The 18,748-nt window shown below is 35.8% G+C and overlaps 1 protein-coding gene across 1 annotated transcript; it reads left to right on the top strand.

The window, feature by feature from the left end:
- Positions 1-1,812: 1,812 nt before the first annotated feature.
- LOC133311279 (DNA mismatch repair protein MSH4) lies at positions 1,813-18,449 on the top strand. The gene is made up of 24 exons (XM_061512303.1): positions 1,813-1,878; positions 3,332-3,535; positions 3,655-3,690; positions 3,789-3,901; positions 5,560-5,605; positions 6,577-6,623; positions 7,268-7,375; positions 7,445-7,520; positions 7,891-7,963; positions 8,049-8,194; positions 8,322-8,407; positions 9,182-9,321; positions 9,433-9,572; positions 9,665-9,715; positions 15,406-15,469; positions 15,655-15,798; positions 15,880-15,947; positions 16,106-16,164; positions 16,673-16,829; positions 16,915-16,967; positions 17,041-17,139; positions 17,494-17,608; positions 17,681-17,803; positions 18,226-18,449. The coding sequence occupies exons 1-24, from the start codon at positions 1,813-1,815 to the stop codon at positions 18,388-18,390; spliced, it is 2,379 nt and encodes a 792-aa protein (XP_061368287.1). The 3' UTR covers positions 18,391-18,449.
- Positions 18,450-18,748: the final 299 nt, after the last annotated feature.

The following is an 18,748-nucleotide window of genomic DNA, read 5'->3' as shown; positions in this document are numbered from 1 at the left end:
TAGATAGGCCGTAAAAATTAACACCTTTTCAAGTTGAATGGGGTTAGTAGGTGAATCAAGAATCTCTAGATGAAGAGTTAGTGATTGTATCTACACAGCTGAGGTAAATATTATTGGTATTGGGAAGTACAAAATCTCTAGCCTATAGTTTGATATTATGAATCAGGAGTGTGTGTAACATTTGAAAATGGTGAATGCTGTCGGACTAAAATATGCCATTTGCCGAAGGTAGTCCCTCTTGGGCACTATTTAGTTATATATGAGATTCTTGGGGATGGTTGAGGTGGTGAAAAAATGTCTCAGTTATCTCGTAGGTGGTAAACATGGTTGAGAAAGTGGCGAAGCAAAAAAAAAAAGGGCAGATAGTGCCAATTTTCATTTTCATTTTGGACAATAGTTTTTTTTTTAATACATAAATGAAACACAAAGAAATTACAAGGAAAATGAGAGAAATTTTTTTGGACAATAGTTCTTCTCCACCTGTATTTTTCCTCTCTTACCTGTGAGTCTCACTTATAATTTTATTTCTATTACACGAGAGAAACTTTTTCCTACAACATAAGAAAATTATTTCCCAAAAATAAAATAAAAAAGTGATGCATGCAAAACAATGGGCCTATGGCATGAGAAAAAACTTCTGAAGTAACAGCACATTAGAAAAAAAAAAACTGGTCTTGTTACATAGAAAAATAGTACACAATTAATTACAAGGAAAAATAAATTAAACTAAAATACAAACAAGAAACAATTTAACTGTAAATTTTTTTGTTTCATGCATATATAGATATTAATAAATTAGAAATTATGAAATTAGAAAACCTAAAATGATAAGGAAAGAGTCAAAAATATGTGTAAGAAAGTTTATTCACATTCAACAAATGCAATAGCAATGAGAAAACAAAGATAAAAACATAAAGCGAGAAATGGAGTGTGGTATTCTCCATGTATCTGTTTAAGTTTTGTTTAATTTTGAGGTATTTGCGATTATTTATTTAAGATCTTTACTTTTCTAATAAAGTGAGACCCATTAATTTTTATTTTTATTTTTAAATAAGGGGAGTGTATTTTTTGTACGTGAGTGTAACATAAGAGGTGAATCTCATACAATATAAAAGTATAATTTTCCTTTCTTTAAATCCAATTTAGTTTACCAATTTTTTTTTTTACCATAACAAAAAGTTGGAACAGTAAACATTTTGTCACGTCTGGTCAAAATATTTACTAGACTGCTATGCCAACAGTAAATTTTCCCATAATGACACGTGGCATAATTCGCTACACTGTGCAGCGAAATAATATGATTGCAAATAATTCGCTACACAGTGTAGCGAATTAGGCCATGTCAGGCTGCACAATCAGCACTAATGACACGTGTCAAGCAGGTAGTTATCCAAGCATAATTCGCTACACAGTGTAGCGAATTACTGCCTGCTTGACACGTGTCATTTTTGCTGACTGTGCAGCCTGACATGGCCTAATTCGTTACACTGTGGAGCGATTATTTGCAATTATATTTTGCTGCACAATGTAGCGAATTATGCCACGTGTCTCTAAAAAGATATTAGAGATAAAAGTATTAAATAAGTAGATAATATAACCAGCTCAAAAGAATTTTTTTTTTTTTTTTTGGTATCATGGTCTTCTTAAAATTATTTTTTAAGTATTTTGAAGTTATCTAGTTAAACTTCTCAGTTCCCGCTTATAAATGGAACCCGTCCAAATTTAACGTAGCATCATAAAACGACGCTCTATAAGTATCGGCTCGAGTTGTAGCAGAAAGCAAATTTTGCTGAAAATAGAAACCAGGCAACAATGGAAGACGATAGTGGAGATAGTTCCAGCTTCGTGGTCGGTATCATCGAAAATAGAGCTAAAGAGGTTTTGATACTCGATTCTTTGATAAACATTTTTTCCATTTTCCATTTTCAGTGTAATAAAGGAAAATTCATTTTTGTGTTCTCTTTCTCTCTTCAATTCCTTTTCATTTTACAATTGCTTCAAGTTTTCTATTTGATTTAGCAAACTATCAAGGCCTTTCTCCTAGTTGTTTATTGTTTGGTTTTCAAATTTTTGTATTTCTAGATTGATTGCTCGAAGTTCCTATAACTTCCAGGATTGTGTTGCGGTTTTAAATGTTCTTATTGATCTATACGTGGTAGGAATTTCAATCAAGCATGCGTTAGAAACACAAATCTAGATTTGATTTTTAATTGTAATGTCACTGAGTGCAGCATTGCTGTTTAATATACGATTTGTGTTACTGGAGTTGGAAATTAGTTTCATATCCACGTATTTCGTTATTTTGTGAAGGACATGTGAATATGGAGGTCAGTTTTAATCGTATCAGAATGTGTAAAATGCGTTTTAAGTTTGTGTATTCTGTTATCGTTTAGTTTTCTCCCAAATTCTTACTGGTTATTCTGGACTATCTGTAACCGGCCAAGATCACATGCACCTTTTGGTGTTCAAATTTTTTCAAGTAAAGCTGAACGCCACTTTTATTATTATATTGTGAAGCTAACTCAATGAATCACCATATTTGATTGTCACTAATGGAACATATTTAATGTTTTCTCCATTTTTTTTCATTTCGTGATACTTATATCTAGTTGTTATTACCAGGTTTCTACTTTGTAGTAATCTGCCAGTCAACTATTTATTACATTCAATTCTCTCCCCCTTTTCCCCTCTTATAATTTTCTAATAATATTATTAACCAAAGAAAACCATTCCTCCTTGAATCCCGACTTGTTAAGATAAGAGTGAGGAAAATCAATCTTATCTTGCATTTTAGAAAGGGGTTATGTCGTGGATTGATTAATATCATAATGAATTTTGATTTTGAACATGTTATTTGATTTTGAAAAGATATCTAATGCATCCCTTGCTACTAAATGTTCCTAAACTTGAAACAAGTCAGATTGTAAACTCTATCGTTAAGAGTAAAAAGTTTTCTTCTGGTAATTTATGAATTATGACCATTACAATGGGACTTTTGGCTGTAAGGAATTTTGTAGTGTGCTGAGGAAGATCACAGATGTTCAAAAAGAATTGTACAAAGGAGCTTTACGTGGTGTTATGTTGGTTATCATAATAAAGAATGGGGGCGCACCTGTTGAATTTCCCATGTTTTATATTTTTGTGTTGGGTGAAAGTGTTTTTAATGGTTTATATTATTCTCTAACATAATTTGATAAAGAATGGATATAATTTTTTTTTTTAAAAAGCTGAAACCATTTCTTTATGAATTTTCTAACAGATTAAGGAACTTGTTTCAGATAAATAAACGAAATTTATAATGCCTGCCTAACTGGAATCTTTTATCGGACAGGTTGGATTAGCCGCTTTTGATTTGAGGTCAGCTTCACTGCATCTTTCTCAATATATTGAAACTAGCAGTTCATATCAAAACACAAAGACGTTACTGCATTTCTATGATCCCATCGTGATCATTATTCCTCCAGACAAGTTTGCATCCAATTCTACAGCTGCAGTTACAGAATTGGTTGATAGATTTTATGGTTCGGTCAAGAAAGTAATGTCACTATCTCTGTGTCCCTACATTTTTTCCCATGGTTGTGCTTTCTATGCAAAACTCTTGTGCATGATGCCTGTCTACAAAGTTCATTTTATTTGGAGTCCTTATTTATGCAGGTAGTTTTGGCCCGTGGTTGTTTTGATGACACCAAGGTTTCATTGCTTACTTTTTGTCTTTCAGTTGATTTCAAGATTTAGAATGTTGTAACATAGTTTTTTTCTCATAAATTCACTGAAGTTGTGTGCTTTAGGGTGCTATCTTAATAAAAAACCTAGCTGCTAAGGAGCCTTCAGCACTTGGTTTGGACACTTATTACAAGCAGTATTATCTCTGCCTGGCTGCTACTGCCGCCACTTTAAAGTGGTATTTTCAGTACTCATACGTAGAGATTATCTTTAATGTTGAACTTTAATTTATTCTTGTCAATATTTGATACAAATAACGGTAAATAACGGTAAATTCTATCTCTTTAATTATCACTCAACAACAAGGAGACATAAATTATTCTCTAAGGCTTGCTGTGGCATTGTTCTTAAGGTATTATCATGGTAGAAACCTGTCCTTTTTTTGTGTGTGTGAATGGGAAGTACTTCCTATTATAGGATGCATCCAGCATGTTTGATGCTTTTATTATGAAAACACTGGTACCTCTGTTTTAAAAACAGAATTATGCTGTTGTCTGAAGAATGAAATTTCACATTGCATTTTCTATTTTGACTTGTGTTTTAGTCCTAGATATTTCCTCTGCGTTCTCTCCCCAAATTAAATGTGTAGTGAGACTATGTATGGAAGGATGCCAAGGGATGGAGTAGTAAGGAATTGAATGGCAAAAATTTATAAAAGTGTAATTGGGAGTTTTTCTAAAAGAAAGGAATCTGTCCCTTGCCACTCAACCCCAAATTTCTGTTCCATAAATCAGGGATCAAGGAGGGAATGGCATGACTCTTCCTCATTAAACAACCAAACAATGGAGTGGTGTGCTCTATTTCATTACATTATGCCTCCACTGCAGAGTCTTTTCATTCGTTTTAGTGTCAATTAGAAAGTTCAATAGTTGCTTAGCCTTTTAAGTCATTTCATTAGTGTTTATTTGGATGTAATGCGTCTCTTTATTTACTATATTTAAGATTTAGTTTTTGCTATGTTAGGCTTGTGTCATGTATCATGAAGTATGAATAGCAAAAATTATTCCCTCTTCCAATATTGTGAGTTCTATATTTCTGCATCTTATTTTATAAGGGTGGTCGGGGGCTGGTGTAAGAAATATTGGTCTTCCACACATATGTCTTCTTCCCTTGACTTCTAATGATACATAGAAGCCCAAAACCTTTTCAACGGATTCTTCCACCAATGGGCTATGCCAAAAACCATAACAAATGGTTTGACAACATATTTTAACCCAAAACTTTAGGTTGCAAATCCATGGGTCTTTCCCACTTTCCGGTTCATTTTAAACCAGCATGAGGCTTCTCAATCATACTTGAATTTCAGTCGGACATCTTATGCTCGCACTCCCTTCAAAGGCAAACTTCCACATAAATCTCTTCAAATATTGGAGTTATACTGGCCTCTATGGACGCCGCTTCACTCTCATCCATCATCTTTAAAAACACCCAAACATACCCCAAGGTACCTTAATTATGATACAGACAGCTTCTTGTAACTTGCGGAAACCTGAAAGGTGTTATCAATAATGCTGTCCCTTGATTGTAAAAGGCCTTAGGGAAGGAATAATTTCCTATTTTGATAGCAACTCAGACATCTCTTTCGTTCATCTTACTTTGCTACAGGAGGAACTTCTAGCACCTAAATGTTTGTGCTGTCGCCTTCTAAGTTTTTATTGCACCAGTATCCTATTTGTTTTTTTGGATTTCTTTTAGGTTATGAAGACTAACACATGTGATGTGTCTGTATATGTTAATTTTTTGGGAGTCCTAACGTGTATATATTTATGTATATTTAATCCTCATTTTCGTACTGTTCGATTGCCTGCAATTTAAGTTTTGACCGTGCTTGCACAGGACGGAAGCAGAAAAAGGGGTTGTGGTTACCAATCACTCATTGTCGGTATGTGTTCTGTGAAGCAAGGTTGTTCCTTAATTGAAGTTAAATTAATTGTGTTTTTTATTTTAATTCAGTATTTCTGATCTTATCCCTGGCATTCGATATGTATCTTAATGAAAATAAGGTTATGTACACAAGAATGCAACTCTGTTTAAATATATAAATATATATGTGTGTGTGTGTGTGTGTGTGTGTGGGGGGGGGGGGTGGCTACATCTGAGCTTGAGTGCGGCTACCAATTGTTAAGTTGTGCAAATTCAGTAATTTGAGTGGAAGAATCGTGCAAGTAGCATTATTAGGTAGTACAAAGGCGCATCATGCATATCTTCGCCCATTTGCACACCCACTAATAGGTCTTGATGGATACAAATTCAATTTAAAAATAGTAAATCTGGTCATCTCTTCTTGGTTATTTGAGATTACTTACGTCACAAACATATTGCTATATTAGAAGAACCCAAGATGCATTATATCTTTTTCGAATGGGCAAACCCATATGCAAGGTATAAAAGAAGTTCCATTCTGTTCTTGGGTAAATAAATTTCAAATTCAAAAATGGAGTTAAGAATCTATATTTGTTTGATTCATTATGCATATTAATAAGCTTTGGGTGCTGAGTAGTATACAAATAACACTCATATGGCAATATCCTATGTCGGTCCTTTGTCATATCTTTCAAATTTTCCATTACAATGCTTAAAAAATATTCAGTATTCATGCACGTTCATTCCTTATGATATTTTTTACACACTTGGAGCCTTTCCGCAAGTTTTTACATTGTAAGCTTGCAACCATTTTCTGCCATTCATTGGGTTAGTAATGTTCTTTACGACAGTGGTCAATGTCCGAACTCTTAAAAGTCTTCAACCAAAAAACTCCCATATTTATTTTTATATAAATTTTAATCTGTACCCACTACCCAGTGTATGGAGGACTGAATTCTCCAATTTATTTTATGCATTTCACTATTTCAGGTCACCTTTAATGGATCATTTGATCACATGAATATTGATGCAACCAGGTAAGCCTGCCTGCTTTTTTAAGTTGATAGCTGCTCTTTACTGATGATTCATAGATAGAAGTCACAACTCGAAGGGGAAGAGGGGAGGCGGGGAATTACAAACTGTAGTAACTTTCCCTGAAAAGGGACCAATTTATAACTTTTAGTGGACTGTTACGACTTGTCTTGGCCTTGTAGATGTTATATCATAAAGAGGGTAAAGGCTCGATCAAGTCCGGATATAGCTTTGTTCATGTTAGTCTTTCAAAGATGAAAATTATTATATGGACTTCCAAAATATACATTTTATCAATCAAATTAGACCCTGAAGTCTTTAAATTATGGATTAATTTGATGAGCAAAATACATATTACAATTTGTCCAGATAGTTGAAAATGGATATTAAAATCAGTCTATAATTGGTTGATTATGGTTAATGTTTACATAAAATATTTTCTTTAAGTAGACGAAACATATTGAAAGATTAAAAAGTAAGACCTTATGGTAATTGATAGGACTGATTGCCCATTTTGAAGAAAAAATATGATTTATTTTTGTAAGATATTCTTTTAGTAATAAAAGTTTGGATATAAGTCCAATTTACTTTTCGTATACCATGTGTTTAGTCGATGCTAATGGATTCCGTGGTTAAATTTTAATGGCAGTGTCCAAAATTTGGAAATTATTGAGCCATTTCATTCTGCTCTACTGGGAACAAGCAACAAGAAGAGAAGTCTGTTTCACATGCTCAAGACAACTAAAACTATTGGAGGGTATGTGATGATTCACAAAAAATTCCTGATGCAGCATTAGTTGTTTGACATGGTATTTGTTTCCTACAGCACAAGGCTCCTCCGTGCCAATCTGTTGCAGCCTCTAAAAGACATTGAAACAATCAATGCTCGTCTTGATTGCGTGGTCAGTGTCAATCACATTTATTCAAGTTTCTCTTTTGAGCTATGCCATATGTTCCTTATTAATTACGATGTGTTCCTTTATTTGCTAGCCTTTCAATTCTCTCTACTAATTTACCTAGCCTTTCAGTTCTCTTTACTAATTTACCCTTTTAATAAGTCCGCCTTTATTATAGATTCAATTCAGATGTTATTCTTGTTTAACCTTCGGTGCTCTAGTCTGAAACTTAGAAATCAGATGTTTAGATATACTGTCTCATGACTCATATTTGTGTTCTGATTTTAATTTGTAAGCTCGAAAACTACCTGACAGTGTTTAACAGCATTCCTTTGTATTTATTATTTTTAACGTGTCCTCTAATATTTCATTTCAGGAAGAATTGATGAGCAACGAAGAACTATTTTTTGGCCTCTGTCAGGTTTTGCGTAAATTTCCAAAGGAGACTGGTAATTGAGAGCAGTACTTGAGCACACATCAGTCTTTAAGAAGTTTATACATCTTTGGTAGTAATGCAGAGCTGTATGGTTGCAGATAGAGTATTATGCCACTTCTGCTTTAAGCCGAGGAAAGTTACAAATGAGGCCTTGGCAGTTGATCATGCTAAAAAGAGTCAAGTGCTAGTTTCGAGTGTTATCCTCCTTAAAACTGCGTTGGATGCACTTCCTTTACTGTCTAAGGTAAACCCCCCCCCCCCCCCCCCCCTCTCTCTCTCTCTCTCTCTCAAACACACACACACGTTTTCCGTAAGTAATCAAATAAAGAAAAGATTTTACAGATGATCCTGTCTTCTGATAAACATATCAGGTGCTTAAGGATGTGAAAAGTCCCCTTCTTTCAAATATCTACAAGTCAGTTTGTGAAAATGAGAAATATGATCTTATTAGGAAAAGGTATGCTAAGCTCTGCTGCCCATGAGCATATACAACTGTTACATTCTAGATGATTAGTACAGTGTATGGAAATCCATTAATTACTTAGGTTAGTATTAGTACACCAGCGGCGTAAAAATGGCATACGGGTCCACCCGCGACACCATATAAAAATTTGTATTCGGGTTGATCTGTTAAAAAATTTTGTATCATATTTGTGTTAGGAAAAATGACCCGCAAAAAATTTGTATCGTGTTGCGTGTCAAATTCGTGTTAACCTGTATTTTTTTTTTTTTTAATTTCCACCCATTTTTTAATATTTTTTGGTCAATTATCGTTTTGACTCGTATTTTGCGTGTTATTCGTGTCGTGTTGATATATTTGTGTCATGTCAAATTTGTGTTATGTTAACCTGTTTTGACACCCCGTATAATTATCAAGACATATATATCTTGATAAACTCTCTCTCTGTATATATATATGGGTTTATCGTTTCTCTTATAATAAGAGATAAAATTATTTCCTGTTACTCTAAAATTATGTCGTTTTGAGGGTTATGGGAATTAATGAAAGGTGTTTTGATAAAATTCATATAATAAAAAAAATTACTAAAATACCCTTCATTAATTCTCTCAATTCTCAAAAAGATGGTAACTTTATCTCATGTGATAATAGAATTTTTTTTTCCTTATATATATATATATAAAAAAAATAAAAATGGCTAGGCTATACATTTAATTCCAACTTAGATAATAGGACCAATCAACTCATGTCTTTAGGAGTTTTTTGTTACAGGATAGGGGAGGTTGTTGATGAAGATGTGCTTCATGCAAGGGTTCCTTTTGTTGCTTGCACTCAGCAATGCTTTGCTGTTAAGGCCGGGATTGATGGTCTCTTGGATATTTCACGAAGATCATTTTGTGACACCAGTGAAGGTTTTATAAAACTGCTTGCTTGACTTTTCTTTCTTGTCAACAGTGTAATCTTTCTCGGAATGCAGCATACTATATGAGGCTTTCCTAAAGCTTTTGGAGTTACTTTCACAGCTATCCACAATCTTGCAAACAATTACCGAGAGGATTTCAAGTTGCCCAATTTAAAGCTTACCTTTAAAAACCGGCAGGGATTCCACTTTGTTATACCACAGAAGAATATTCAAGGAAAGCTTCCAAGCAAGTTCATTCAGGTTAGGAATTAGAATTTTCTTGCTATATTTTTAAGAATATCCTTTTAAAATTTCTGTTTCCCTGAACCTAGTGTTCTTTTGGCTTATATTAGGTCGTAAAACATGGGAACAACAGTCATTGCTCAACTTTGGAACTAGCGTCAGTGAGTAATTTGATCATTTGGATTTCATAAACATATGATTTCTATTTAACTTCTAGAGAATGGAAGAAACGAAAAAGAAGAGGAAGAATGCAGAGAAAATTATACTTCTCATTGAATCGAATGCCTGATATTACATGCAATATTGATATATATACATCTAGCTAAAACTGAATTGTGTAACTAACTAACTTAAATTAGTTACAATCTGTTATTTCTAACAAACTCAATAGCTTAATGATGAATCACTGAGTTATTGCTTCCAATTTGTTTCTGTCATGATTCGTGGGCCTGATATATGAAGTGGATGAAACGTTGGACTTGGGCTCATGTGGTTTGGGCTTGTGAGCTGATTTATCGGGTGAGACCCCCCCGCAAGTGGGACGTAGCAAATTGTGAAGACCCAACTTGAGGATAGCTGGAGCGAAGGACTTGGCTGGTAAAGGTTTGGTAAAAACATCAGCGAGTTGAGCCTGGGAAGAAACTGGAAGTAGATGTAAGAGACCGGAGCGAATCTTCTCCCTTGTCACATGACAGTCAATGTCGATGTGTTTAGATCGCTCGTGAAAAGCTGGGTTCTTAGCTAGATATATTGCTGATTTATTATCACAATAAACTGAAGCTGGTTGAAGCCAAGGGACTTGAAGATCAGTGAACAGATGCTGTAACCACTGAAGTTCGCAGGTGAGAGAAGCTAATGCTCTGTATTCTGCTTCAGATGAAGATCTGGATACAGTCGACTGTTTCTTGGATCGCCAGGCAACTAAGGAAGATCCAATGAAAATGCAGAGACCAGAGATCGAACGACGTGTGTCTGGACAAGAGCCCCAGTCAGAATCACTAAAGGCTTTCACTTGCATAGCAGATGAACTTGAGAAAAATAAGCCAGCAGCTGGTGCGTTCTTGAGGTAACGCAGTACTCTGTGAGCAGCCAAGACATGTGTGTCAAGTGGTTGAGAAAGGAATTGACTCAACTGTTGGACTGCGTATGAGATATCTGGACGAGTAGTAGTTAAGTATAAGAGTCTACCAATGAGACGACGATATGAGGTAACATCAGTGACTGGGTTGCCATTGGACCTACTGAGAATAACAGAAGAATCCATGGGTGTAGTACAGGAACGAGCAGCAAGAAGACCGGCATCGGATAAAATCTCGAGTGCATACTTCCGTTGATTGATGTGAATACCTTGTTTCGAACGTGAAACCTCAAGACCAAGGAAGTACCGTAAGGAGCCCAAGTCTTTAATGTGAAACTGATCGTGAAGAAACCTCTTAACACGTTGAATCTCTGAGATAGAGTTCCCTGACAATACAACATCATCGACATAGATTAAAAGAACGGTAAATTCAGAATCACGTCTGAGTGTGAACATTGAGTGATCAGCTTGGGCCTGAACATATCCGATGGAAGTAAGAGCAGAGGAAAGTTTGTTGTACCACTGTCTACTCGCCTGACATAGGCCATATAGTGACTTAGTAAGGCGACATACTTTATGTGGTGAAGAGACAACAAGGCCTTGAGGAATCTCCATGTAAACTTCTTCATGAAGATCCCCATGCAAGAATGCATTGTCCACATCAAGTTGCTCTAGCAACCATCCCTTTGAAGCAGCCAAAGCAAGCAACACCCGAAGAGAATTCATCTTGGCAACCGGAGAGAACGTATCGAGGAAATCCACCCCTTCAAGTTGAGTGAATCCCTTAGCCACTAATCTGGCTTTGTATCGTTCAATCTCACCATTTGATTGATACTTAATTTTGTAAACCCATTTACAACCAATGGGTGTTTTTCCATGTGGTAAATCAACAATGGACCAGGTATTATTAAGTGATAATGCAGCAAGTTCTTTATCCATAGCAAGTTTCCAGTGATCATGTTTAACTGCTTGACTAAAAGTGCGTGGCTCATCATGAGCAATGGTGTTAAAACAGAAGTGTTTGTAAGATGGAGTGCACAAATTGTAAGACAGGACATCAGACAAGGGATAGAGGACATTTGGAGTTGGAGGATTACCTGAAGAGGAGAGTTTCTGCTGACACGAGGAAAGAGCATAGTGATAGTCTTGAAGATATCTTGGAGGGTGACGCATTCTGGAAGATCTACGAACATCAGACTCAATAGCAACCTCCACTTCATCATTTGCAATGCTCAAAGAATGGGAAGTAACATTGGTTGTGGGGTGTATATGTGGTTCAATGGCTAATTGGGCTAATGGGGTAAACTGTGAGTCATGGTGTTGAGGGAATGGCATGGTAAGATCTCTGTCAGCAGGGAATGTATTTTCTAAGGAGGTAGGATTTTGAGATATGGTAGGTGTGGGCACTGTTTGGTGAAAAGGAAAATCATTTTCATGGAATATGACATTCCTGGAGAGAAAAAGTGCATGTGAATGTAGGTCATACAACAAATAGCCTTTTGTACCATCACGAAAGCCTAAAAACACAGCTTTACGTGCACGAGGAGAGAACTTGGTTCTATGGGATGAAAGAGTTGAGGCATAGGTGAGGCATCCAAACACACGAAGGTGTGTGAGGGAAGGGCTGGCATTATGAAGTTTTTCGAAAGGTGACTTGTTTTCAAGGTTTGGTGTACAAGTTCTGTTAATAAGGTGGACAGCATGTGTTACTGTGTAATTCCACAATGGATCAGGAAGCTTGGCTTGGAAGAAAAGGGCTCGGGCTACGTTCATAATGTGTTGATGTTTACGCTCAACTACTCCATTTTGCTGAGGAGTCTCTACACATGTACGCTGATGGACAATTCCCTCCTGGGCATAAAATTCATTTAGCATGAATTCTGGACCATTATCCGATCTCACTATTTGAACTTTAGTGTCAAACTGGTTCTTAACGAAGTATATGAACTGTTTCAAGTATGCACGAGTCTCTGCCTTATTTTTCATGAGAAATACCCATGTAAAACGTGAGTAATCATCCACTAAAGTTAGGTAATATCTATGCCCATGAATGGAACTAATGGAATATGGGCCCCAAATATCCACATGTAACAGACTGAAAGGTTTTATTGAATTGGAAATGCTGGAGTTGAAAGGCAGCTTATGTTGCTTTGCCATATGGCAAATATCACAAGGTTCAACATTAATACAAGGTATGAAAGAAAATTGACTGGACATGAGTTGTGCAGCATCTCTGGAAATATGGCCAAGCCTTCTGTGCCATAACAGTGAAGCTTCTTTATTTCGAACTACATTACAAGATGAGTCATGACCTTCACCAACTTCGATATCTCCAACTATCACATATAATCCTTCCTTACGCCTAGCAGAACCAATCATCGTCAGGCAATTTTGGTGTTTCTGTTGAATTAAACAAGAAAAATCAGTGAAGGTAATGACACAGGGAATGGAACTTAAAAGTTTTGTAACTGACAACAAATTGATGTGAAACTCAGGAACAAACAAAACATTATCTAATCGTAGCATGGATGACAGAAAAATAGTTCCAGATACATTTGCTTTAACTGTGGAACCATTAGGTAAAGAAATATTGATAGGATTAATTTCATGGAAAGAAGAAAAATTTGATAGAAGGTGTGTGATATGGTCTGTGGCACCCGTATCGATGACCCATTCCACACTTGTCATACCTGATCGGGGCGTGTTGGAGTGTAAGTGTGATATATGGACTGCATTCGCAGAGTGTTGTGGTGGTACACTTTCAGTGATATTGGTCTTTTGTAGCAAATTCAAGATTTGCTTGTACTGATCTTGCTGCATCTGCATCTGCATCTGCATTTGAGTTATGGAAGGTTGATCTTGTTGCAACTGCATCTGAGTCATGGATGAGTTTTCTTGTACATTACAATTGACATTGGCAACTGAAGCAGTATTGGTAGTTCTCCTATAGGCAGGTGGAAAACCATGAAGAGAGTAGCAGGTATCTATGGTGTGATTACTTCTGTTGCAATGAGTGCAGAATTTCGTGTTGCCGTTTCGTCCAGGATTACTACGGCCACGTCCTCTAAATCCTCTTCCACCATTGTAAGGATTGTACCTTCTTGATGGATCTCCCATTACAGCTAAAGCTTGAGGATTATTGGAAAAATTCACATTACCATCTGAATGAAACTGACGTTCCTGTTGTGACACCATTGCAAAGGCTTTAATCACATTTGGCAATGGATCAAGAAGCATCAACTGTGAACGTACTTGAGCGTACTGCTCATTTAAGCCTCTGAGAAACCTTATTGTTTGATCATTTTCGCGATACAAACGCATTCTTTCAGTTGCACCGCAAATGCAAGGAACCACTGGATTGGGAAGAGGTTTCAAGTTATCCAATTCATCCCACATTATTTTCAGCTGAGTAAAATACTCACTTACTGATCTTTCTCCCTGGCACAGTTTGTGCACGTCTTCTTGCAGATCAGATACTCGAAAGATATCTGATTTTGAGAATCTGTCTCTCAAATCACACCACGCATTGTGAGCATTTTCGATCCACAGAATGGATTGCGCTATAGTTTGGGTGATCGATCTATGAATCCAACCCAAGACTATAGTGTTACATCGATCCCACGCTTCAAAGGCTGGATCATCGTCATTTGGAGCTACCACCACTCCATTGATAAAACCGAGTTTATTCTTTGATCTCAATGCCATAGTCATCGCTCGAGACCAAGAATGATAATTGTTTCCGTCTAGCAAAGGAACCACCAATACTTGCGATGGATTTTCATTTGGATGAAGAAAGAAAGGATGCGCAGGATTAGTTAAAAACTCAGGAAGAACAGCTTGATTCGCCATGTTCAAGAACTCAAGAATCTGAAGCAGATATCAGAGCATGTGCTCTGATACCATCTAGAGAATGGAAGAAACGAAAAAGAAGAGGAAGAATGCAGAGAAAATTATACTTCTCATTGAATCGAATGCCTGATATTACATGCAATATTGATATATATACATCTAGCTAAAACTGAATTGTGTAACTAACTAACTTAAATTAGTTACAATCTGTTATTTCTAACAAACTCAATAGCTTAATGATGAATCACTGAGTTATTGCTTCCAATTTGTTTCTGTCATGATTCGTGGGCCTGATATATGAAGTGGATGAAACGTTGGACTTGGGCTCATGTGGTTTGGGCTTGTGAGCTGATTTATCGGGTGAGATAACTTACAGTAATGACGAACAGATAAAAAGCCCAATTTATGTACATGACCTGAAATTGTACTTGTCTGACAACATATATGGTTAGAGTTCAACTTATGTAAAAGCCTTTAATGTGCTGAACTGAAGTTTAATGGGATCATGATCAAGCTAACTCCATTATTATTTATCCCAATAATGTCGTTTGATGGATAAATGCCAGTGAAGAAAATGATCCCTCTGTTCCATCTGCCTCCTGCCAGTTTTTGGAGATTGTTTATTTTGTAAGACTCCTCATATGCTAAGGACGCTTATAAGTTGTCACATTGATTAGGCTTTTCACCGGTGAAATTATCTTCTTTTTCTTTTTCTTTTTCTTTTTTTTAAGTTTGCCCAAAAAAAATTTTGGACGCTCAAACTGAGAAACATAATCCAAACTTCTGATTAAAAATATGACACAAATTACAGCCACATTTGTTTAATATGTCACCGCCCCATAAGATATTACTTTCTTTTCTTCAGAAGCTTGTCTGGGCTCTTCAAAAGCCTCCATTTTTCTTTTATTTAAATGAAATTTGCAGTTGAATGCCAGGAATAAATCTGCAGCTGCAGAATGCTATACAAGAACAGAGGTTTGTCTGGAAGGTAGTGCTTGATGTACCTGCACCTGCCAATAAAAACTTTCACAAGCTCGGCATGTTTGCTTTTTGTTTATTTGTGCATGAATTATCCTATATATTTAGTTCCTTGTACTTGCACTATCTCATATTTTCAGCTATTGCATTTCCTCTGTTATAAAATATATCCATCGTAATAGAAAAAATTTACAGAACTAATGGATGCCATTCGTGAGAATGTCTCTGTGTTAACACTGCTTGCTGAGGTCTTGTGCTTGTTGGATATGATTGTGAATTCATTTGCTCATATGATATCCACTAAGCCTGTTGATCAATATACAAGACCATCATTTACAGGTAAGAAAGTTGGTAATTTATGTCACATTTTTGTACTTCGATTTAGAAAATTCTTATTTGTGACTTCATTTTATTTACTAGAGAATGGGCCAATGGCAATTGATTCTGGTAGACACCCAATCCTGGAAAGCATACACAATGACTTCGTTGTACGTAATGAGTATATCCAATATCATTATAACTAACCCCCCCCCCCCCCCCCCCCCCCCCACACACAAACACGGCAGACACTTTTCATGTAGGAGGATTTCTGCACTATTTTTATTTTTATTATTATTTTTGAGTAAATTAATCTTTTGCATTGCAGGCTAATAATATATTTCTGTCTGAAGCGTCAAATATGGTGATTGTCACGGGCCCCAATATGTAAGAAAATTTCTGTTTCACATTTAAGGTGTACTGTTCTAAACAGAATAGGAAAATTCCAGATATGTTAAACTAGCCTAGAAAATGGCTATTCATGAATCATGACTGAATGCTTTTGATAAGAATAAGGAAACATGTTTGGGCTTATTAGTGATGTGTCAATCTCACAATAACGAGCAAACGAAGCACGAAGGATACAAAATTATTTTACTTAGAAATGCCTCAGATATGAGGTTGTAACTTTGAAAATTCCGATGAACTAAAAAAGTTGAAACTAGGTTATGTGACAAAAACATGTCTGGTGCATTTTCCTTCAAACTATGCCTTAAATGCCTGGCTTCAGTCATTAAAATTATGTGCGTTTCTTGCATACAGTTTAATGGTGAATTATTCGTGAACTAGAGCAAAGTTTAATGGCTCCAGTCATTAAAATTATGTTTGGTTGGCTATCTGTTTGCATGAAGAATATGAAGTTTGGAGATTTATTTTCTATATTCCTTTCCCCCAGGAGTGGAAAGAGCACTTACCTTCAACAAGTCTGTCTTATAGTTATTCTTGCTCAAGTTGGGTGTTATGTTCCTGCCCGCTTCTCAACTCTGAGGGTAGTTGATCGTGTATTTACAAGGATGGGTGCAGTTGATAATCTTGAATCAAACTCTAGCACGGTACAATTTCTAGACACTTGCGTTGAGGCTATTTAATCCCAATCATGTGGTTTAGAAATGTATATGAAGTTATCTGGATGTGTAGTTCATGACAGAGATGAAAGAGACAGCTTTTATCATGCAGAATGTCTCACAAAGGTAATGCGCCTTCTGATCCTCTTCACTCTAGGTACACATGACAGCTTTTATCCAAATATTCTGCTGGATGCAGGAGTCTGATTGTTATGGATGAACTTGGGAGGGCTACTTCTTCTTCTGATGGATTTGCAATTGCATGGAGTTGCTGCGAGCATCTTTTGTCACTTAAAGCGTAATTGTTTCTTGATTTCCAATTATCAGCAAGCATTTGTAGCAACTTTAGTAGCATGGATTTCTGATAACTACTAAAATGAAGGTCTTAGCCGCTTCTCAAATTCCTATTAATTCAATGGAAAATAATATTGGGAGAAAAAAAAAGAGCAATGACGGAAACACTTAAAGTATTTTTTATTTATTTATAATCTTTTGGGTAAAGTTTTAGAGAAAATATTTCCTTTAATGTGATTTGGTGTTTAATTGTTTATTGTAATACAACTGGTATAGAGTTTTCATCAACCATCAAAGAAACATATTTTTGTACATTGATCTTTCTCTCTCCTGAGCTATATTTTTTATCCTCCTTCAGGTATACCATATTTGCCACTCATATGGAAAACATGTCAGAATTAGCAACAATCTATCCCAACGTGAAAATTCTGCACTTTGATGTCGACTTAAAAAACAACCATTTAGACTTCAAGGTGGTATCTTTACGTATTTTATCTTGTGTTGAGATGATGATTATCTGCGAACTGAAATTCTGTTTTACTTAGTTTCAACTTAAGGAAGGACCAAAGCATGTTCCCCATTATGGCCTTCTCTTAGCAGAAGTGGCAGGATTACCAAATTCGGTTATTGAGAATGCCAGAATGATTACATCTAGGATTACAGAAAAGGTGATTATATACACACAACTTGTCGAAAATGGAATGTTAATTTAAATTTTGTACATTTTTAGTCCTCAAATTTTCTTGATTGTTGACAAAAAGGGTACTCTAGGTGGAAATTTCAAATATTACTCCCTTTGTTTGACATTCCGATTTCGTAAATAGCGCGTTCACTTCTACTAGTTCATACGAACTATTGGGTGAACCGGGAAATTGGCTCTATGAATTTTATTAGGCTGTCGACAATATGATTGTGCCATCTAGGCATATATTTCTAAATTGCCCGAAATTGCAAAATATCATCACTTTTTTCACATTGAGTTTGTAAAGAAAAGGACTTTGTCATCTAGGCATATATTTCTTAATTGCCCGAAAAGCAAGTATAAAACGCAAACCAGTTCTAACATATGATATGGACTTCTTGTCATTAGGAAATGAAAAGGATGGAAGTTAACTGCTTGCAGTATAACTCAATACAAAGGGCTTATCATGTTGCACAACGCTTGGTTTGCCTGAAATATTCCAATCAAGATGAGGTTACGATTAGGCAAGCATTGCAGAATCTCAAGGAATGCTGTATCAAGCAAAAGCTTTGAAGTTTGCATCACGAAGAATCATTTCTATAGGCTGAATAGTTCTTTCATTATTTCTTCTCATGCCATCTATCATTAGACGAAAAAACATGATGTAATGCATCAAAAAATTTAAGAAATGTTATAGTTCTTTTAAAAGAGATTAAATCTACAATTTGAATTGCATGTCAAAAATCCTATTAATAGGCTGAAGAGTTTTTCATTCTAAACGCTTATGCCATCTATCATTAGACAAAATAATATAGGAATGGAGAAAGTGTAATACACGAAAAATATAAATTTAAGAACTGTTATGTTCTTTTAACAAAAAAAATAAAAAAAAATAAATCAACCAAAGCGAGAGAAAGCCCAAATTAAATGT

Source organism: Gastrolobium bilobum, unplaced genomic scaffold (assembly GCF_033153095.1).
Source record: "Gastrolobium bilobum isolate Gb01-03AN ecotype WA unplaced genomic scaffold, APGP_CSIRO_Gbil_v1 utg3539, whole genome shotgun sequence".
Lineage (NCBI taxonomy): Eukaryota > Viridiplantae > Streptophyta > Magnoliopsida > Fabales > Fabaceae > Gastrolobium > Gastrolobium bilobum.
This window is presented reverse-complemented; position numbering and strand designations above follow the sequence as displayed.

Bases quoted from the DNA above. Each gene is read 5' to 3' on its own strand.
- LOC133311279 (XM_061512303.1), top strand. From the start codon at position 1,813: ATGGAAGACGATAGTGGAGATAGTTCCAGCTTCGTGGTCGGTATCATC. The intron at 3,536-3,654 runs GTAATGTCACTA...TTATTTATGCAG, and splicing joins TTTATGGTTCGGTCAAGAAA to GTAGTTTTGGCCCGTGGTTG. The intron at 8,408-9,181 runs GTATGCTAAGCT...TTTTTGTTACAG, and splicing joins TATGATCTTATTAGGAAAAG to GATAGGGGAGGTTGTTGATG.